The 24,196-nt window shown below is 40.3% G+C and overlaps 1 protein-coding gene across 1 annotated transcript in view; it reads left to right on the top strand.

Moving 5' to 3' along the window:
• Nucleotides 1-24,196, top strand: part of RFX3 (regulatory factor X3) — a 266,612-nt gene that overhangs the window by 77,223 nt on the left and 165,193 nt on the right. The window contains exon 2 of the mRNA XM_040357345.1: nucleotides 17,649-17,773. Within this exon, the coding sequence (XP_040213279.1) occupies nucleotides 17,649-17,773 (125 nt within the window). The remainder of the gene's footprint in view (nucleotides 1-17,648; nucleotides 17,774-24,196) is intronic.

The following is a 24,196-nucleotide window of genomic DNA, read 5'->3' as shown; positions in this document are numbered from 1 at the left end:
GGGCACAGGCCCCATTTAAAACAAGCTCTTGCTGACCTACTGTATATAGCTGCAGGCACAGTGGAGCAATTCCTCCTCAAAGCTCACAGCATAGGTACCAAAGTCCTTTTCTCTTAGCAGTTCAGCTCACCCTGCTCTCACCTCCCAGAGCACCTGCTCTCTGTGTTTACTGTACATTACAGATTAGAAGGATGTAAGGGTGCTAAATATTCACATGAGCAGGGTGTATTCCCTGTGGTTTTGAAGTGTTGTTTTCAAGCATTTTTGGGGATATTACAGGCATTTTCCAGATGTATTACAAGCATATTACAGGTGTTTTACAAGCATGTTTTCACTTTTATCAAGCTTCAGTAGTTTGTTTCCTGGGCTAGGTAAGGGAAGGAGACCAGTTTTGTAGGAGGATAGGGGTTCTTCAGGTGTAAAAATGCATGCAAAAATGTGCATGACACGTGTTTCAAGGGCTGTCTCTTTGAAGTCCATGGGGTAAAAAAAAAACGTGCTTTTTTGAGTTTGGGGGAGTATAGGGCAACTGAGCATACAAGTGTGAATAGAGAAAATTACAATCGTGTTAGCGTCTTGAAAACTAATATCATTTGATGGTCACATTAACCAAATGCCATCCAGCGTACGTGTATATATATATATCCAGATTATGGCTGCAGCAGTACACTATGGTGACATTGTACTGCTGTGTCTACTGACTGCCAGAGGCGTAACTAGAAACTTCAGGGCCCTGGTTCAAGAAATAACCACCACCACCTGTGCCTCTTAGTGATCCTATCCCCCACCACTGATCTCATCCCTATCCCCCCCATCACCTCTGTTGTAGAAGTAATAGGGGGGATAGGGATGAGATCAGTGGTGGGGGGATAGGATCACTAAGAGGTGGTGGAGGTTGGGATCGATTGCTGAGCTCTGCAAAAATTTAACTTGATTGACTTACCATCAATCAATCGATTCCCCGGGAATTCTGTCACTGCCACCGTGCCTTCTCCCGCCAGGATGCCTTGCCTCATGGGTAGACGCTGATACAGGTACTCCACACAACTGCAGAAGGGAGGGGAAAGCTCCTTCCCCGCTTTCTCTCAAACTCAGAAGAGTATCTGAAATGAGACCACACTGTCCACATAAGATTGTAGGATTTGGTTTTATCATCCCACGCAATCATATGTTCCACATAGTGAATTTTATCCATTTTGAAATCCCATTCAGCCAGCGATGGTGCTTGTAAAGGTTCGGTTTTTTTTTTCACCTTAATGCATCCTATGCATTAAGGTGAAAAAAAACCTGGCAATGACAGCCCCCTGTTTTACTTGCCTGAGCCCGAATCTGCTGTGCACATCCCCCAGCGTCCTCTTCTCTTCGGAGTCTGGCCGACTATTGGGTAGATTTGCTAGATTAATAGCAGCGCAGCCATTGGCTCGCGCTGCTGTCAATCACATGCAATGACGCAGTGGGCCGGGGCCGTGTGTTACAGTTAGCAGCTATGGCCGTCGGCTGTATCACGGGAGCGCTCCCGCAAGCTAATACCCTTGGGAGAGCGCTTCCCATGAAGGGGGTTAGCTGATGCGGGGGGGGAGCCGAGCCAGAAGACCAGGATCGGGCCACTGTGTGCAAAACGAGCTGCACAGTCTAGGTAAGTATTACATGTTTGTTATTATTATTATTTTTTTTTTTGTTAACAGGAACCTTTAGAGTGTCCCTTTAATTTGTTTATAGGAGGCTGGCAGCATGGACAATATAGTGACCTGGGGTTTGTTGGGAATTTTATCTCCAACGTGTTTATCATACAAGTGTTTCTACATATTTTATATCGCTGCCCAATAAGTTTAGGTTATCAGATAAAAAAAAAAAAACAAGGGATGGCCTACTGGCCACACTCACAAAACCACACCCTCATTTTTAGCCACTTCAACAATCACACCCCCATTTTTAACATGCCCTGAAGATATTGGTCACAAACACTTGCATAGTTGCCAACAGTGTCGCACTGTCTTCCCTCCTCTACCTCCTCCAGGAAGTGGTCAGTAGTGAGAGGGGAACCGAGATAACGAGCCTCCTATTGGCACTGCAGAATGACCGACCGGGTCACACACACTGTACAGGCTTCCGTCACCGTGGGTCAGGAGACAGGCAGCACTGCCTGTATGTTGGGGACACCACAGGGTAGGAGCTGCCAGTGACAGTGGGAGGAGTAGGGCAGTATTCAGAGCCTGCGGATGGTGAGCCAAGCTCAGCTGGCCAGCAGAACCAGGTAGGTGCTGCCTTCTCCCCATAGACTGTTCCTAAACCTTGACTTGGCTGTGGTGTTCACAGTGGCACGGGCACATTGTTAGTTAATGCTGTTAGTCCTGGTGCACATCTATGGGGGTTTGTGTGGGCACAGCAGCTCATTCATTCGAATGGGCTGCCATGCCTGTTTCCTGCAGCCTCCAAAATGCAGTGTCCTTTAAATCACATGGTGCTTTTTGACCATGTGATTTCCCTGCGGTATCCACAAAATGTGCTGCGTTTAGATGCGTGCACCTCCTACTGACCTCTGTACACTGCCCTACATTCTACTGACCTCTGTACACTGCCCTACATTCTACTGACCTCTGTACACTGCCCTACAACCTACTGACCTCTGTACACTGCCCTACATCCTACTGACCTCTTTACACTGCCCTACATCCTACTGACCTCTTTACACTGCCCTACATCCTATTGACCTCTGTACACTGCTTTACAACCTACTGACCTCTGTACGCTGCCCTACAACCTACCTCCGTACACTGCCCTACAACCTACTGACCTCCGTACACTGCCCTACAACCTACTGACCTCCGTACACTGCCCTACATCCTACTGATCTCTGTACATTGCTCTACATACTGCTGACCTCTATACTCTGCCCTACAACATACTGACCTCCGTACACTGCCGTACATCCACTTTTTATCGCACTAAATTTTTCACGTCTGCTAGGCCACACCCACAGTTGAATGCCCATCCCCTAATCAATACTACTACTGGAAAAAAAGGTGGATCCTGGGCACTGCAATGTTTACTCTACACTATTCCTCGGGAAGATACCAGGTACAGACCCTTCACAACAGGGACTGTCCCCGGGAAATGGAAATGAATGGTAACGTTACAATAAAATAGTCAGCTTGGTATTAGGATTTATGCCATGCCCAATCTTCAATCTTGTTTTATTCCAAGTATCTAGTGAGAAATCTAAATGCACATTCCTGATTATTTTCTTGTTCTAAATCCTGGTCGTGTTTATATCTACATTATACTGTGGATTGCAGACAGTGTGAATGTACAAAAAGCAATGTTATTTTTGCTTGGGTTGGCAGTGGCAGGTCTTAAAGTACAGAGAAAGGTAGATAATGCATGAGGTTATATCTGCAAAGTTGCTTGTTGTCCTTGGGCATATTAAAAAAGCTAAAGTATTTTTAATAAGGTACACATTCTTTTGAGTTTTTTATTTTTTTGCTGGTCCTAAACTGCTGAAAGGTGATTTATGGATGTTTGCTCTCAAATAAGTCAAATTATGTACAATAAACTCTTGTTGCACACATCATAAAATGTTGGTGAATATTCCCTAAAATTTTTAAGGATTTGCAGAAGTTTTGTGTGTTCGTCTACCTCCCAGTTTTTGGGAAGCCGTTGGCTTCTCCCCCACCCTCGAGTTTGGACTGAAGAAAAGGTCTTAAGCTGAAATCTAATTACTTCAAGAAGGTTTGCTAATCTCCTGCAAAGCTGAAAGTCAAATGATAAAATAGCTGGGAACCAGGCTTACATTTTTTGTTGTTGAATTTAAGACATTTTAATTATGAGTCTTGATATTTTGATTGCTGAGCTGCTTGTGAAACAAAGGCTTTGTTTTATGTTGTACAGAATAGCAATACTTGTTATTCCCAAGTATGTTATACTATGTGCAGATGCACTAGGTATAGTAGATGGTGGGAGGTGCCTAATTGGAATTTATTTATTTGGGGGGGGGGGTGCCTATTAGCTGCAGAGGTCAGCACCGCTTGACATGTTCGTGGGTGATTTTTGGACATAATTATTGCTTATTGCACTGCTTATTTAGAAAAGCCTGGCTATGTTTTTTTCGATTGTGTACTTCATTAAAAGGTATCTATGTGTTTACCATCTTCAGTTATGTATATGAATATAGAATAGGCATGTCATTTTAAACTATAACTAAAGGTAAAATATGTTTTGTTTTGGATATAGTGGAGAGAGGATAGAACACCTGTCAGGTTAAAATTGCTGTCTTAGCCCCCATTAGGGATTCAACCTCTTTATTTGTCCTAGTGACTGATATTTGAGTGAAATAAAATTGTGGGTTGTCGCCAGAACAGGAATAGAAGGCAAAACGTCCAATGGGGACATTGGCAAGACTAGGGACTCCTTAGTTTTGTAGTGGTTTCCTCCCACTTCCTGTTTTGGCTATCAGACAGGAAGTCAGGTGAAATCTTAGTCACAGGTGGCAAAACCAAAAACTGACCGGTTTCAACCCTCCCTCACTCAACTCAGCCCAAAATAATGAACAAAAAAGTTTTGACTTTAGTTCTACTTTTAAGTCATTAAAACTCATTAAAATCAAAAACGTGTAGCGCTGTCAAACCATGACCGTAAAAATTAAAGTGCAAAAAAACATCTAATATAATGCAATAAACGAGAAAAAATGTAAAAGGGAAGAATAAAAAATATTTTTAATAGTCCAAATATCCCAATTCCACATCCATAAAGTGAACTCAAAACTTGTGCCGATCCAATGTTGAATTTGTGAAGACACCAAGTGCTCCCCAGAGGATAGACAGGGTAAGTATATCTGCTTACCGGATTTTAAGACCCTCCAGGGTCTATCTGCGCATTAGTGAGCCTTCACCCCTCACTATGGGCTTAACCGCATCCACTACCCAGCCTGCTTAATTGGATTCCACCGGTGTATATTCCACAGTTATCATCAGTTAAGGAAACTTCAGAGTTCGGTCACACAGTCATCATATGAAAGAGGAAGATAAACTCATTGCACAAAATTATTTTAAAAGCACACAGGAGTTTATTAAAAGTTGTACTTACAACAAAAACAATAAAATAAGGCTTAAAATGGAAACAATAGTTTGTCCAGCACCCTCCACGAGTGTTCGGACGTCACTGCTGCTCAGTGCTTAGCCTGATGTACGTTTCGTACAATGGGACTTCTTCTGTGAGGCAGTAAGGGTCATCAATATTAGAGGGCAGTTTGTCCGCTAACCAACATGGACCGCATCAACATGTTACTGTAGCCAGAGATTCCTCCCAATGGCGGCCATGTTCCCAGTGATCCACTGCCCCCTTATACAGCAACAATTGACCAAACGTATTGCTATCCTTAGGTTAGCATACATTCAATCCCCTCATATAATATTCCAATTCATCTAATGGCATATCCATATTATTGGTGGCACAGTGGTGTAGTGGTTAGCACTTTCACCTAGCAGCGAAAAGGGTTGCCAGTTCAAATCCCGACCTGGACACCATCCGCCTGGTGCCTGCATGCTCTCCCCGCATCTGCGTGGGTCTCCCCTGGGCACTCTGGCCCCACCCACACTCCAAAAACACGTCGGAAGGTCAACCGGATCCCGTAAAAAAAAACCCTGGTATATGCATAAATGTGAGCCAGGGACCATAGGTTGCAAGCTCCATGAGGGCAGGGACTGATGTGAATGCACATGCAAAGTGCTGCACAAATTGACGGTACCATATATAAATATTAGTACCTTTTTATATGGTGAATGGTAAATGTTATACAATAAAATACGTAAATAAAATTGAATAAAATATTGAATAAATGTTGTCCACTAATAAATTCTTTAGCTATTATTAATAAAACTTATTGATGTCCCACTTAACATTTAACCCCTTTGGCTGATGGGATCGGAGTTCGTATATCCAGCAATGTCCATTTTGTTTTAACACGGAATGCCTGGAAAGGTTGTGTTTTGGAAATCCCTTATCGATATTGGTTAGATGCTCACCCACTCTAACGTGTAGTGCCCTCTTGGTCCTCCCAACATATTTTTTTCCACAACTACATTCCAGTAGATAAACCAAACTCATTACCTACATAATCTGAACTTAAAGCTAAAGTTCACCTAGTGGAGCATGTTACACACTCTGAGGTTTTTACACCCATATTTAGGTTTTAGGCTCTAGCAATCACCAATCATTTAAATGGCATGCTAGAGAGATGCCTTTAGGCTGAATGTGGTGAACAGTACGATTTTCACAGACCGAAACGACACCATATTTTGGCACCAATTTTGAATGAGCAATTTAGTGTTGACCCTTTGTCTTCAGCTTGGCTTAAACAAACTAGCATCTGTAGCTTGCTTATTGTTAAAAAATGTAAAAGTCAGATACAATTAACCTACAGAAACAATATTATTCCAAATTTACAGGCAACCAAGATTCTGGCATTTAATAGTAGAATTACTTTATTAATCTCAGTTTGTAGTGAAGTTAAAGTACTCTGTACAGCTTGAGTCCACGATCCTGTGTCCTCCCCAGAGATAAAACGGCTGATTAGAAGAACAGTGTAGATTAGGTACATGTTGATCCCACAAGTTGCCAGCACTTAACCAATAATGTTGGTAGAACTTTTTGGTAGATATGGCAAGTTCACTTCAAGCTTATACAGTATAGAACTACTATATTTATACCAATCTGGGTACAGTTCTGTTTCTCTAGATAGTAGGTTATATATATGAGCAAACTAAAAAAACAGTTGACAAATGGAATCTATTGGTTGGCACCAATAAATAATTATATATACATATGTGTGTGGGGTATGCCTGTGTGTGTGTGTGTGTGTGTGTGTGTGTGTGTGTATGTATGTGTAATATATATATATATATATATATATATATATATATATACACACACACACACACACACAGTTAGGTCCATATATATTTGGACACTGGCACAATTTTAGTTTTTCTTCAGGCATTTACCAAAAATATATTCAAGCTATATAATGGATATGGGCTGAAAGTGCACACTCTCAGGTTTTATTTGAGGGTGTGTGCATCCGAATTGGAGGAAGGGTTTATGAATACAGCTCTTAAGAATAGCCATCCCTCCTTTTTCAAGGGACCAAAAGTAATTGGACAATTGAATCAAAAGCTGTTTCATGGCCAGGTGTGGGGCTACTCCTTCATTATTTCTTCATCAATTAAACAGGTAAAAGGTCTGGAGTTGATCCTAATGCCACGTACACACGATCCGAAAATCGTACGACAGATCGTCCGACTTTTTCATTTACTAGGCGCAAGTAGAAATTGAATAGGTTACTAAAGTCACGAAAACTTTCGTACGACAACTGTACTGACCAAATGAAAATTGTACGATCTGGTATCGTACGAGGAAAATTTTCGTGCATGTCCGATAAAATATCGGATGAACTGTCATGATCGGCTCACGGAAGCCCTGTACTAACGATCCGATTATCGGACGACATTTTTCGTACAATATTTGGATCGTGTGTACGGGCCATAAGTGTGGTATTTGCATTTGGACTCTATTGCTGTGAACCTACATCATACGTTTAAAGGAGCTGTCCATGCAAGTGAAACAGGCAATTGTAAGGCTTCAAAAATGAAACCAATCCATTAGAGAGATAAAAGCAACATTAGGAGTGGCCAAATCAACAGTTTAGTAGATTCTGAGAAAAGAATAATGCACTGGTGAGCTGAACAACATAAAAATGTCTGGACGTCCACGGAAGACAACAGTGTGGGATGATCACAGTATCCTCTCTATGGTAAAAAAAAAAAACATTCACAACATCAGACAAGGGAAATGCACTCTCCAGGAGGTGGGCATACCATTGTCAAAGTCTACACTCAAGAGAAGACTTCACGAGAGCAAATATAGAGGGTTCACCACAAGGTGCAAATCATTCATAAGCCTGAAGAATAGAAAAGCCAGACTAGACTTTGCCAAAAAACATCTAAAAAGCCAGACCAGTTCTGGAAAAGCATTCTTTGGATGGATGAAACTAAGGTTAGTCTGTACCAGAATGACAGGAAGAAAAAAGTGTGGAAAAGGCTTTGAACAGCTCATGATCCAAAGCACACAACGTCATCTGTAAAACGTGGTGAGGGCAGTGTGATGGCATGGGTATACATGGCTTTCAGTGGCACTGGGTCATTGGTGTTTATTGATGATGTCACAGAAGACAGAAGCAGCCGGTTGAATTCTGCAGTGTTTAGAGATATAATATCAGCCCAGATTAAGCCAAACACAGCAAAGTTGATTGGATGGTGCTTCACAGTACAGATGGACAATGATCCAAAACACCCTGCAAAAGCAACTCGGGAGCTTTTGAAGGAAAATAAGTAAAATATTCTGCAATGGCTGAGTCAATTATCTGATCTCAACCTAATTGAGCATGCATTTCACTTGCTGAAGGCAAAACTAAAGACAGAAAGACCCACAAACAAAGAACAACTTAAGACAGCTGCAGTTAGAGCCTGGCAAAGCATCAGAAAAGGGGGAACCCAGTCTTTGGTAATGTCCATGGGTTCCAGAATTCAGCCATTCATTGCCAGTAAATGATTCTCAACAAAATATTAAACATGAACATTTTATTTATGATTATAATAATTTGGCCAATTAGATTTGAGCCCCTGAAAATGGAGGGATTGTGTATGAAAATGGTTGCAGTTCCTAAAATGTGTACTTGATATTTATGTTCAACCCCTTAAAATAAAGCTGAAAGTCTACACTTCAAATTAATTTGGATTGTTTCATTTACATTTTATTCTGGTGGCATACAGTGTATACACATATATATATAGTTGTTGTTGTTCTATTGTTGCTAGATTCTTAACAGTGAATCTATATCTAGCCAGCCTATGAAGAATTGCACCGCTTTACTGGTCCCTATTCAGTCTTGGTTAGCTAAATTTTTCATGCATTGCCTACATTAAACGGTGTAACCCGGTGACAAGATAAATGAGGCAGTAGCTGTCATTTAAATCTCATGAGAGTATTTCTAGTCATGGGTATGAATATCTAAACATTTAATCCATTTCTCTTTATTCAAAGGGAATACGTTGAATATGTTTTCCTTACTGTTAAAAAGGGGGCAATAACCTATGGATTTAGGTGTGTGTGTGGAGGATTAAATCTTGGTATTGGACTCGGATGGTCAAAATACCAACAATAATAAACAATAAAGAGATACACACACACATAATTGCTTAATGGCCCGAAACGTCTGCAATATTTATTATGAAGTAACCTAATTCATAAAATAATTAACTATTCTTTCATAAAGCTTAAAGTGTAATTAAAGGCAAAACTTTTTTTTTTTTTTAGTTTTGGATAGAGTGGAGAGGGATTAGAACACCTGTCAGTTTTTACTTCCGGATTTTGGTCCATATTGACATGATAGCCTCACACAGTTGCTGCAGATTTGTCAGCTGCACATCAATGATGCAAATCTCCCATTCCACCACATCCCAAAGGTGCTGCATTGGATTGAGATCTGGTGACATGGAGTGCAGGGAACTCATTGTCATGTTCAAGACACCAGTGGTGAGATGATTTGTGCTTTGTGCATTATCCCGCTGGAAAAAGCCACCAGAAGATGGGTACACTGTAGTCATAAAGGGATGGACATGAAATAATACTTCGGTATAACATGGCATTTAAACAATACTCAATTGGTACTAATGGGCCCAAAGCGTGCCAAGAAAATATTTCCCACACCATTACACCACCAACCTGAATTGTTAGTCCGTACAAGGCAGGATGGGCCCATGCTTTCATGTTGTTTACGCTAAATTCTGAGCCTACCATCTGAATGTTGCAGCTGAAATCAAGGCTCATCAGACCAGGCAAAGTTTTTTCAATCTTCTATTGTCCAATTTTGATGAGGCTGTGCGAATTGTAGTCTCAGTTTCCTGTTCTTAGCTTACGCTAGTGGCACCCGGTGTGGTCTTCTGCTTCTATAGCCCATCTGCTTCAAGGTGTAATGCGTTGTGTATTCAGAGATGGTATTCTGCATACCTTACCTATACCATACCTGCATATTTGGTTAAACATTTATTGTTTCACTCACTTTGGTGCAGTGGTAGGATCAACTGTGTAACGGGGTTGGGATTCTAGATCATGAGGAGGATTTAATACCTTGGTTTTAACGACTGGTTATTTGAGTTACTGTTGCCTTTATATCATCTCAAACCAGTCTGCCCAGTCTCCTCTGACATCGACAAGGCATTTTCATCCACACAACCGCTCACTGGATATTTAGTAGATATATGTAGATTAACAGTTTTTTAAATACTCCGATCAGCCTGTCTGGCACCAACAACCATGCCACGTTCAGTCATTTAAATCCCCTTTCTCAATTTGAACTTAAGCAAATCATCTTCACCATGTCTAGATGCCTTAATGCATTGAGTTGCTGCCATGTGATTGACCGATTAGCAAATTACCAAGGAATTGTATGTAATAAAGTGGCCAGTGAGTGTATGTGCTCACTGCGCACTCCTAACACAAGGGCCGAGCTGTTGAAGACCGCTCTTGGTCTGGGCTAAAGATTGGTAGCTGGTGGGACTGACTTCCAATCATGTGACCACTGTAGCAGTGGTCACATGATTGCTGATCATTCCCACCCCCCCAGATATTCAAAACTGTTTAAATGGACACTGGGGTGGGTGGAAATGAGTAAGCCTCTCTCCACTCCACCATCAACTACTCAACAACAACTGGATTGGCCACTACATTCTCACTCCTAGAACGGGTAGGATAAATGGTTAAAAAAAAAGTGCATTTGACAATTTATTACATAGCTGTCTGTATTCAATTTCAACAGCATTTATATAACTTTTCTTAATTTTTGAGGCAAGCCTGCAGATTTGATCTGTGTTTTATACAGCCTACTTTGTCAGATTCAAGAGAAGGTATAACTTAAGCCTGGTTACTTCCCACTACTCTTACTTCAGTATGTGTGGCAGCGGTTCTAGTGGCCATAAAGAGATTAGTTCTGGAACAACTGCACACAATGGCCTGGTTAGATTCCAAGGAAGTGCAGATTCTGGAAAGCATCGGGATCTTGCTAGCAGTCTCTTAACATTAATGCCAGAATGAAAACTAGATCCGCTTGCCATGTTAAATGTGTCTGCTGTATCAATTTTCATGTCTTATGTCTGAATGACAATTACCTTTTAAGTTGTTTTTTATATGTAACCTAAGCTGCAATTGCAATAATGTTCTATTTATTTGTTGGTATTCTGAAAAGTGTAGAATAGGACATTGGTCACTATAACAAGCGATTAGTTGTTAATTACTTAATAGTCCAGGAGCTGTATAAAAGGAATTTCTCAGTGCACTTGAAAAGTAGAATCTAGACAGAGTTTAAAGCGCTGGCTTTCTATGCATTGTAAGCTGAAAATCGAACATATGTAGCGGGATGAAACTTAGCAAACCGAAGAAGAAAGACTAAAGATGTTTAGGACAAAAAGCTTGGACACATGAAATGTGTATCCCTTTCTTTTTTATTTGAAGTGAGCACATTTTTGTAGCTGTGTTTGATACAATAATTGATTAGGTCAAACAATTAAACCAATTTGCCTAGCATGTAAATTATAGATGTCAGCAGGGACCCCCGCTGTTAGTTTAAGTGTATTAAATAATGTTCAGGACACTTGACAAAGACATGCCAAATACCTACAAGTACGTGTGTTTGTTCTAAACAGAGTTTGTCCCCTCAAAGGTTTTGCTTGTGAAGTTAAAAAAAATGCTAATCTTGACTCATTGAGCAGCTGGGTTTCGCAATAGTCTTTCCTTCTTCTAGGGGTTAATTAGCCTCCTTTTAAACTGTGGTCTATTTAGCCGTAGATCTTGCATGATTCAGTCAGGGCTGGCGGTACAAAAGCGGAACCATTAACAGGCGGGTGTGTCCAACTGCTTAATTAGCCAGAATAAAAAGGTCTTTTGTCATACAAGCATCTGTTGTTCGTGACACACCTGACAGCCACATTAGGCAAGGATGGCTAGACAGAAATTTTGCACATATTTCCTTCAATAAATGTGCCACACATTTACATAAGGACTGCATTGTGGACAATCTGCAAATGTAACTATCAGGCTGGATTATTTGATCTACTCAACAAAGATTGCAGCGAAAGATCAGCACACACAGCCGTTGTATCCATGCCAGCAGCCTAAACAAGACATGACCATTCTACAGTTGCAATAAAAAGTATGTGAACCCTTTTGGAATGATATGGATTTCTGCACAAATTGGTCATAAAACGTGATCTGATCTTCATCTAAGTCACAGCAATAGACAATTATAGTCTGCTTAAACTAATAACACACAAATAATTAAATGTTACCATGTTTTTATTGAACACACCATGTAAACATTCACAGTGCAGGTGGAAAAAGTATGTGAACCCCTAGACTAATGACATCTCCAAGAGCTAATTGGAGTGAGGTGTCAGCCAACTGGAGTCCAATCAATGAGATGAGATTGGAGGTGTTGGTTACAGCTGCCCTATAAAAAACACACACCAGTTCTGGTTTTGCTTTTCACAAGAAGCATTGCCTGATGTGAATGATACCTCGCACAAAAGAGCTCTCAGAAGACCTGTGATTAAGAATTGTTGACTTGCATGAAGCTGGAAAGGGATATAAAAGTATCTCCAAAAGCCTTGCTGTTCATCAGTCCACGGTAAGACATATTGTCTATAAATGGAGATGTTCAGCACTGCTGCTACTCTCCCTAGGAGTGGCCGCCCTGTAAAGATGACTGCAAGAGCACAGAGCAGACTGCTTAATGAGGTGAAGAAGAATCCTAGAGTGTCAGCTAAAGACTTACAAAAGTCTCTGGCATATGCTAACATCCCTGTTAGCGAATCTACGATACATAAAACACTAAACAGGAATGGATTTCATGGGAGGATACCACAGAGTAAGCCACTGCTGTCCAAAAAAAACATTGCTGCATGTTTGCAGTTTGCACAAGAGCACCCGGATGTTCCACAGCAGTACTGGCAAAATATTCTGTGAATAGATGAAACCAAGGTTGAGTTGTTTAGAAGAAACCCACAACACTATGTGTGAAGAAAAAGAGGCACTACACACCAACATCAAAACCTCATAACAACTGTGAAGTATGGTGGTGGGGGCATCATGGTTTGGGGCTGCTTTGCTGGGTCAGGGCCTGGACGGATTGCTATCATCAAAGAAAAAATTAATTCCCAAGTTTATCAAGAAATTTTGCACGAGAACTTATGCCGCGTACACACGATCATTTTTCAGCTTGAAAATAAACAAAGTTTTTAAAAACGTCATTTAAATGATCGTGTGTGAGCTTCACATCGTTTTTCAACTTCTGAAAAACGAAAAAAAAAAAATCGAACATGCTGCATTTTTTAACGTTGTTTTAAAAAAAATAGTTTTTCAGGTTGTAAAAAATGATCGTGTGTGGGCTAAAACAACGTTTTAAACCCACGCATGCTCAGAAGCAAGTTATGAGACGGGAGTGCTCGTTCAGGTAAAACTACCGTTCATAATGGAGTAAGCACATTCATCACGCTGTAACAGACAGAAAAGCGTGAATCGTCTTTTACTAACACGGAATTGGCTAAAGCAGCCCAAAGGCGAATAGAACTTCCCCTTTAGAGTGCTGTCGTACGTGTTGTACGTCACCACACTTTTTTCATCATTTTTTAAAGACGATGGTGTGTGGGCAACATCGTTTTTAATGATGAAGTTGGAAAAACTTCATTTTTTGGACATGCTGAAAAACAAAGTTTTTTTTTCATGACGAAAAATGATCGTGTGTACGCGGCATTAAGGCCATCTGTCCACCAGCTGAAGCTCAACAGAAGATGGGTGTTGCAACAGGACAACGACCCAAAGCATAAAAGTAAATCGACAACAGAATGGCCTGACCTTAACCCTGATTGAGATGCTGTGGCATGACCTCAAGAAAGCGATTCACACCAGACATCGCAAGAATATTGCTGAACTGAAACAGTTCTGTAAAGAGGAATGGTCCAGAATTACTCCTGACCGTTCATACTTTTTCCACCTGCACTGTGAATGTTTACATGGTGTGTTCAATAAAAACATGGTAACATTTAATTCTTTGTGTGTTGTTGGTTTAAGCAGATGGTGATTGTCTATTGTGACTTAGATGAAGATCAGATCACATTTTATGACCAATTTGTGCAGAAATCCATATCATTCCAAAAGGGTTCACATACTTTTTATTGCAACTGTATGTCGAAACAAAACTTTTATTTTGAAGTGTAGTTTCAGTGGTTCATCATTGGCAGACTCAAAATCTGGGAAATCAACCAAAATGCGTTGTGTATATGCTTAAACATGCCCATTAGGTCTGAATGACTGGCTTTAGAAAGTTGGCAATGGGGCTGTTTTTCCCTGAACATGCTTTAGCATTCTAATTGTACCTCGGTGAGGCCTGCCTGCAGAGTTGATCACTTATAAAGTACATCCAGGAAAATATTTAACCAGAGCGGATGACAATTTTACTCCCAAGACTCATCCAGAGCTAAACCTTTGTTAATATTGTTTGAAATCAGTGTTCTCTATAAACATGATGTGATTATTCCAGAAATTCTACAGTAAAAAAAACTTGCCTTCTTACATTAAAGCGGAGCTCCAGGCTCCTTCAGAAAAATAAAAAGTCAGCAGCTACAAAATACTGTAGCTTATGACTTTTAATATTAGGACAATTCCTCAAATCCAGCGATGTCCTCACCGGAGCAAATTTTTCAGTCGGCTTTTGGGTGTTGCTGCCACCATCTCGGCTAAGGGAAGCCGGAAATAAAACCTTGCAGCTTTAATGCCGATTCCCTAATGTCCATTCGTGAAGCATGCTGCGCTTTGTGGATTGTCTGGCAGTGGGGAAGGAGGGGGGCCAAGTTTCCGGCTGAGTCTGCAGCGAACTCACCTGGAAGTAGGATCGGGTACCTGTCAAAACCAGGTACCAACTCTCTTCTCCCCTCCTCGGAAGGTGCTAAATGTGGCAGTGAAGGGGGGAGGAGGCAGACAAGCAGTAGTTACCCTTTTGGGTGGAGCTCCACTTTAAAGCATTACTCTAGGGAAACCCAGGTGTTTTATATTTGAAAAAATAAATTAAAAATTTTGTTAATATACATTTTTTTCTTTTGGTCTGGTGATGCCAACACTGTGTGTAATGACCTGTGAACACTGCTCAGTCCTGGAGAACTTTAAACCCAACCCAATACTGCATGATAACAGGCTGGGCTCAGAGGAAATGGGGGAAGAGTGATGAATGTAGTTCTGCTTTGAAGAAGAGTGTGGCAAGGATAAATGCAGATTTGCAGATTAGCAATTATTTTTCTTATTTTGAAGGAAAGAGAATCTAAAAATGATATTTTTTGCATAACATTCAGGATAAATAAAAAAAAGTTGCTGGAACTTCCTAAAAGCAGGTGATTTTAAGAATTAAATGATTTGTTAATCCATACCTCACTGTAAATCAATGGCCCCTCTTTAAAGTAGGCATAAACTCCCATGTATGATTTTTACCTATAGGTAAGCCAATAATAAGGCTTACCTACAGGTACAGTAAATATCACCTAAACGTGCACCGTTTATGAGATGCTTAAAGGGTCACTAAAGGAAAAATTTTTTTTTTGCTGAAATGACTGTTTACAGGGTATAGAGACATAAAAGTTAACTGATTCCTTTTAAAAATGATTAAAAGTAGATAAAAATCAATCATATAATGTGCCTCTAGTTTCACTTTTAAACTGGCTTCATGTTTCTGTGAAGTAGAGAGACACACAGAACAAAAACAAACAAATCCAGGGCAGTGTTTTGTTTTTAAAATGAATCTGATTGGTTCTGGGAAGTTTTAAACACACAGTAATGACAGCTTAGACCACCGTGAGAAAGCTCCCAGTACGATGGTTATAAGGAAACAGACGAGCAGGAAGTGTGGAGATCACAGCAGAATTACAGCAACTTCAAAGCAAAAACGAACAATGAGGACATGAAACCAGTACTGCAGAAAGGTAAAGGAAGCTATTTAGATAAAAAAATAAATTCCTTTAGTGACCCTTTAATTTAGATGCAGTGTCGGTGACATCACCAGTGCATGTTCTCAGATGGAACAGCATACCCATGCCGTTCCTTCAGAGCTGTGCCGTAAACAGCAACTCATGCGCAGAAGTGACGTCATCGCTAGCTCGGCCAGTCAGATAGCCAAACCCGGAAAGAAGACCAGGAGAAGATGAAAGTGCTTTCAGCGGTGACAGTGCACGGTTTACATCTTTAAAAAGTGATGCAGTACTTAATTATCAATACATCTGCAGGTTTTCTCTTATCCTCCTTGCAAAGTCCCACAAATACATATAAATCCTGGCAGTGATATCCATCTACTACAGCTTCCTGCAATGGTGTGGCAACAATTCTGCACTGCTCTTAAATTCAGAGCAAAATTGCAACTCTGACTGTGCCTGCTTGCACTACAGTGGGATTGGAAGTTGTTGCAGAGTACGTGGCTATTAGATTATCACTATAATAAAACTGTAGCTTGTTAATGACAGCACTGCCTTTGCTGCTGAAACTCTCCTACTGTGAGCTGCAGTGTCTGAAAGGGGGAGCACATGAAACACAAATGAAGGATTTTGCTCATTCAGTGGGAGACAAAGAAAAGTTGAAAACTTTCTGAGGCTTGTGCATCACATAATACCTGGATTTGGTACTTGTTTGGACTGTCATGAACTAGCCTTAAGATGTAGTTTAGGTATTTATTTCAAGTCTGCCTGGTGATCTTTAAAAAAAAAAAAGTATGGTCACCAGTGATATTTTCCAATGCAGCTGACTTCCTTTTAATATAATCTCATAATAAATAATGAGATTCAAGCCACCTTTAGACTCTATTCACACTTGTGCGAATTGTCATGTGACTTTGGACATTAAAGTCGCATGTCAAGTTGCAGCCCAATCTTTTCAATGGCACCCGTTCAAATCTGTGCGACTGCGACACTACTTTGGTGCAACTTTTGATGTGACTTGGATCCATTGAGTATAAAGTCAGATCAAAGTTGGATATATATATATATATATATATATATATGTATGTGTGTGTGTGTGTGTGTGTGTGTGTGTGTATATATATATACACACACACACTATTATGTAGTCTTGTATTAACTTTGACAAGTGTTTAAAACCTTAAAAAACTTTTTTTATTAGTAGATTACTGTAAGCCATTCGTGTCACTAGTCAATGCAGATCTAATGCAAAAAATGTAAAATGAGGGAATTTAAGAAATTATTCTATTTTGATTTCTGTGTAGAAAGCAGAGGTGAGCTGAAACTTTGCCTTACTTTCTGTTGGGAACTCCGTAAAATCTAACTGTTAAAAAATTATTGTTCAAATCACCACCAGCTTTAGAAGTAAAATGTATTTTTAGCCCATAGATTATGAATATTTAGTTTTGTGTTTAATTCCTAAATTGTACATTCACGGCTACAGTTTAAGTTGTTAGAAAATGTGCTGTCTCTGATTATACTTGTTTTCACTTTTTCAGTTAGTTCTATATGTTTAACACGTTTTAACCAAAAGGTTTTATTTACTTGCAGAACCTACCATGCAGACGTCCGAGACAGTGTCGGACACAGGTTCGACGGTGACGTTACAGACATCTGTAGCAGGTCAGGCAGCAGTGCCTACCCAGGTTGTGCAACAAGTGCCAGTTCAACAACAAGTAAGTGGGCATTGTTTATTCAAACAAATTACCTAATTTTCAGTGGGAGTAAAGGCTGTTGTAAAGCATGTTTTCCATCTGATTGCATTTATATAATATTCAAATAGCAAAGCTTGTACACATATGCATACCTGGAATATCTCTATGCTATTGTATTCTGACAGCCGGGTCTCCTCTCCATTTGGCTGCAACCAATCTAGAAGAACATTCCAACAAGCACATTTGACAGGAGTCAAATGTTAGATTGACTTCTGTCATGCAAGAGCAGCCACACACAGATTCTAATTTGACTGGTCCCTGCTAAACCAGCTAAATCTTGGTCCATCTATGGCCAGTTTAACAGAAAAGGGATGAAAAATTCAGAGGCATAACTACATCTGCCAAGTCCGATCAATATTAATTCCATCCAGCTTTGTTCGACTTTGGTCAATTGTAAATACCACACATAACCTGTAAATGTTCTTATCGGTCTCTTTAGGCATGATTACAAGATTGCATCTATGTTGGCCAGGCAATGGACATTCATGTATTTACATATATTTAAAAAAAAATGTAAATGGGCTTTCAACAGGCCCTCACTAACCTCTAATAAGTTCACAGTAGAAGTAGAAGTACCAGTAATTTTTTTCAGCAGCCTACCTCAATATGTTCCTCTATCCCAGAGTACCTGTTATGTGCTTATTTTAGAGCTGGGGTTCTCAAACTTTTTACCTTGGAGGAACCATTGGCAAAAACATTGAGATCTCCGAGAACCCCTGAAATAATGTTCAGATCTACAGCTGATAGAACATTGAAGTGATCAGCGTGCTGTTGATATCACAACAATTATTTTTAGACATCGCATTAAATAATTTAATAAATATTACCTATATAATGTGAAACATGTGCTTATTTTTTTTTCTTGCGCATATGCACAATTCTGGGTCCAACTTGAAAGTAGTGCGCAGAAGGGCAGGGTACAGGGGTCAACGGGGCAAAGCATAGGGCTTTAGCAGGGCAGAGTACATGGGATTTAGTAGGGCAAAGTGGATTGAGTCAGCAGGGCATGGTAAAGGAGGGCAGCAGGGATACATTGCATAGGGAGCAGCAGGGCACGTTACAGTGCAGTGGAGCAGTGCAGAAATAGAAGAAATATACCACTATATTGATCCAAGATCCTTTAATAGTACATCCCAAAGGACACTACAGGAACAAAATGCTAAGTAGAAGCGTTTCACACACTTCAGGTGCATGTATTCATTGCAGGTAATGATTAAGCACACCTGAAGTGTGTAAAATGTGTCTACTAAGCATTCTGGGCCAGATTCACAGCAGTAATATGCCGGCGTATCTACTGATACGCCGGCGTATTTTCAAATTTGCCGCGTCGTATCTTGATTTGGAATCCTCAAACCAAGATACGACGGCTTTTGGCAAAGATCCGACAGGCGTACGGCTTCGTACGCCTTCGGATCGTAGGTGTAATTTTCCTCCGGCTGCTGGGTGGAGTTCGCATTGTTTTCCAGCGTCGGGTATACAAATTAGCTGTTTACAGCGATCCACGAAGGTACGCGCTTTCGTCGCATTCTCTTACGTCGGTTTTTCGCGTCGTAAAGTTAAGAGTGCTATTTAGATGGTGTAAAATGACACCATCCATGTTAAAGTATTGGCCGTCGTTTCCGCGTCGAATTTCAATTTTTTTTTGCGTAAGACGTCCGGGAATACGAAAGTACGTTACGCACATCGCCGTTCAAAAAACACGTCGGGGCGCCGTAATTTCGCGCAAAGCACGGTAGGAAATTTCAAAACGGAGCATGCGCAGAACGTTTCGGCGCGGGAACGCGCCTAATTTAAATGGTATACGCCCCATTTAAATTAGGCAGGCTTGCGCCGGACAGATTTACGTTACGCCGCCGCAAGTTTACAGGCAAGTGCTTTGTGAATCAGGCACTTACGCAGAAAACTTGCGGCGGCGTAACATAAAGTGGATACGTTACGCCGCCGTAATTATTCCTGAATCTGGCCCTCTGTTCCTGTAGTGTCCTTTGGGACGTGCTATTAAAAGATCTTGGATCAATATAGTGGAGTGCAGTGATTTTGTCTATTTTTGTTGCACACGGAGGCGAGCCGAGGGCGGGCACCCACTGGATCCATTAGGCTTCTCTTTCTAACATGGAGCAGCAAGTTCTCCTTGTTCAGTTCAGTGGAGCAGTGCAGCTGTGAGTCCTGTTCTGGTGCTCTTTTCCATACCATGCAGTGAGATGAAATCACATCATCATTGCTCTAAATTGCACCAATATATAGAAGTTTGCACTGGAAGAAAGTATTTGATCACTGGATGTGTATATATATATATATATATATGTATATGTGTGTGTGTATATATATATATATATATATATATATATATATATATATATATATATATAATATTTATTATGCATTTTTATGCATTTTTTTTGTATGGTTTGCACATATTATGCCCTTTATAATGTTTTTTTGCCTATTTGCATGAATTTATGATTGAAGAGGATTTTGAACACATCATGTTAGGATAATTATTTAGAATCACGCATGGTTGGGGAGGTGCGAAATAAAAAAAAATTTGATTTATCTCTGTATGTGGGAACACATTATACTGTCTGCAGCCACATGCACATCAATAAGGTTTCTTAGTAGCTGGTAGCATGGGTTATATAACTGCTTTCACTTCAGTTTAGTTTTTTATCCCCTGTGATTTCATTTACAAGCACCTAGGATGGATAGGGAACAGCAGATACACTAGTTGCTTCCATGCACCACTCTGCATACATATAGCAATTGCAGTGCCATTGTTAGGCTAAAGAAGTAAAAGCAAGGCTGTTTAAAATATATTGTTCTGGTGACATACAGTTGGGCTCATAAGTTTACATACCCTGGCAGATTTTATGATTTTTTGGCCATTTTTCAGAGAATATGAATGATAACACAAAAACTTTTCTTTCACTCAGGGTTAGTGTTTTGCTGAATCCATTTATGATCAATCGGCTGTGTTTACACTTTTTAAATCATAATGACAAAAGAAATTATCCAATTGACCCTGATGAAAAGTTTACATACCCCAGTTCTCAATACCATGTATTGCCCTCTTTAACATCAATGACAGCTTAAAGTCTTTTGTGGTATTTGTGGATGAGCTGCCCATTCCTCTTGGCAAAAATCCTCCAGTTCCTGTAAATTCTTGGGCCGTCTTTCATGAACTGCACATTTAAAGATCTCCCTAGAGTGGCTCAATGATATTGAGGTCAGGAGACTGAGATGGCCATGTCAGAACCTTCACTTTATTCTGCTGTAGCCAATGACAGGTTGACTTGGCCCTGTGTTTTGGATAATTTTCATGCTGGAATGTCCAAGTACGTCCCATGCGCAGTTTCCTGGCTGATGAATGCAAATTTCCCTCCAGTATTTTTTATAACATACTGCATTCATCTTGCCATCAATTTTGACCAAATTTCCTGTGCCCTTGTAGCTCACACATCCCCAAAACAGCAGCGATTCACCTCCTGTATTTCACACTATTAATGGTCTACCTTTTCATCATAGGCCTTGCTGACTCCTCTCCAAATGTACCGTTCATGGTTGTGACCAAAAATTGAAATTTAGGTCTTATCAATCCAAATGACTTTGTGCTGTTTGGCATATTGTAAGTGGGATACTTTGTGGCATTTGCATAATAATGGCTTTTTTCTGGAGACTCGACCATGCAGCCCATGTTTCTTTGAGTGCCTCCTTATTGTGCATCTTGTGCACCACATGTTTTCAGAGAGTCCTATATTTCACCTGAAGTTATTTGTGGGGTGTTTTTTTGCACCCCAAACTATTTTTGGCAGTTGTGGCTGAAATAATAGTTGGTCTACCTGACCGTGGTTTGGTTTCAACAGAATTCCTCATTTTACACTTCCTATTGAGAGTTTGAATACTGCTGATTGGCATTCTCAATTCCTTGGATATCTTTTTATATCCATTTCCTATGTAAAACAGTTCAACTACCCTTTCCCGCTGATCCTTTGACAATTCTTTTGCTTTCCCCATGACTCAGAACCCAGAAATGTCAGTGTAGCACTGGATGAAAGATGCAAGGGTCTGTCAGGAGTCCAGAAACTCATTGACCTTTTATACACACACTAATTACAAGCAAACGGATCACAGGTGAGGATTGTTACCTTTTTAGCCATTCAAACCCCTTTGTGTCAACTTGTGTGCATGTTATCAGGCCAAAATCACCAGGGTATGTAAACTTTTGATCAGGGTCATTTTGGTAGTTTGTGTTGTCATTATGATTTAAAAAGGATAAACACAGTTGACTGATAATAAATTGCTTCAGCCAAACACTAACCATGAGTGAAAAATGTTGTTGTGCATCATTCATATTCTCTCAAAAATGGCCAAGAAATCCTAAATTCTGCCAGGGTGTGTAAACTTATGAGCACAACTGTAATAATCATGGATTTCCACACACAATGTCCTTACAAAACAGGAACACACAAGCACATACTTCCATCTCTAATCAGGGCTGGACTGGGACAAAAATTTGGCCCTGGACTTCATCCAGACTGGCCCACTTTGACAGGTCTCTCCCATGGCGGCCGGACAACTCCCACACCCCCCCCCCCCCCGGCCACCCAAGCCCCCTCTCCCCCTTCACTAGCTGTTTTACTTTTAGAGTAATACGGCTGGTACTGGTACTCTTATAGGCAGTACCAGTGGGGAAGCTAGACATTATTTCTCCCGGGGTAAAGAATCAGTTTGGTGCCCCCCCTCCCCCCTCATGGGACAAGATTAGGCAGAAGTGAGAAACTCCCAGGCCGCTGTCACTGAAGCCGGCCCACTGAGCCATTGGCCCACCGGGAAACTCCCTGTAGTCCCAATGGCCAGTCCATCCCTGTCTCTAATACACCAATACAAAATACCCATCTACCAAATGGCTCCTAGAGCTAATCAAATGCCTGGAAGTTCTAGTGTATGTAAATCCAAAATCTGTTTTAAAGTATGATTGGCATCAGACCTCACTGCTTTATACAGATTTCTTAAGAATTTTTTTTTTTTTCTGTGAATTCATTGCAAAGGTGGTTCTTACCTAGAGACCGTGGCAGTAACAGCTTTTTCTGTTGCAGGCTGACAACGCTAAGCCACTAGCTCACAATTAGCAGCATTGCCAGCCTCCTGCCAGTTGGATGTTGGAGAAGCCATCTGAAAGACCTAATGGGCAGTCCAATAGCCAATTAAACGAGTGCATATGACAGTCTGACAACGCTGCTAATTGCAAGATAGTAACTTGAAGTGTTATGGTACTTTACATACTGATCACACTGATGAATGTTTGACTCCCACTGTAAATGCCAGACTTCTGAGCATGAGCTAGTTGAAACATCCACTGGAGTTTGTGTATACTTGGATGTGCAACAATCCTGGTATTCCTCTATGTTGGTGGAGTCCCACTTCTCTAGATGGTGACATCCCATCTTGAAAATAAACTCCTAGGAATACCTGTTTTTTTTTTTTGCTGCATTAGTTAAACATTTTGTGTTTGTTTGAGGATAGCATAATTGTAGTCCTGGAAATTAAAATTGGGCAATACGATGTTTAAAAGGGCATAGTTATATGGCTGTTATAGTATTGAAGCCTATAAATTGATATCCTACACAGTATCACACAATTATTTTGAAGGCTGTTAAAGTAGACAAAGAATAATGCTTCTGGTTTTCAGAAAGCCAATAGTGTGACATTTCCTTATGTCTGAAATCAGACTGATAGATGTGTTTGAACTACACAGGTCCCTTCATTGTGCTGATCAATTTTGCAATTAGTTGTTTGCTGAATTATAGTACTTTATCATAAACGTTGTAGATACTATGTGAGCAACACAAGACATATATATTCTTCTCATTCTTCTTTTGTGCCTAAACTTACAATATCTCCATGAACACTATATTAGTGGACATTTATCGGGACATTTTGTGCATTTCCAATCAAAGGGCCAAGTATGACTTGCTTGGTAATTTATAAATAGATTTGCCAAATCTTTGATCTTATGACCAAAATTTGGAAAAGCTTACGAGATACCTTTAGGTGTAACATTTCTGCACTTCAAGTTTTGAAAAAATGAAAGCAGATATCTGAATGTCCCTGTTTAATATTCCAATTCTTTGGATTTTTAGATTGTAGGAAATTAAGCTACCTACTAGCAAGTATGTAGTTGTCTGAGGTTAATAAAGGTGGTCATAGGCGCGTTTAGCCAGATTAGGTCATGGCCCTTATTTTATAGCCAACTTCAGACAGTCAAAAAAAAAAAAATCTTCAGGTTACTACACTGAACTTTTATATTCACCACAATGTAATATCAGATTTTTTCCTTTTTGGTTGATGGAGTCCGTGTTTTATCCACTTCAATCTCTAGAAGACAAA

This window comes from Rana temporaria, chromosome 1 (genome assembly GCF_905171775.1).
Source record: "Rana temporaria chromosome 1, aRanTem1.1, whole genome shotgun sequence".
In the NCBI taxonomy this organism is placed as follows: domain Eukaryota; kingdom Metazoa; phylum Chordata; class Amphibia; order Anura; family Ranidae; genus Rana; species Rana temporaria.
Note: the sequence above shows the minus strand (reverse complement) of the source record. Positions and strands in the feature narration are given on the sequence as shown.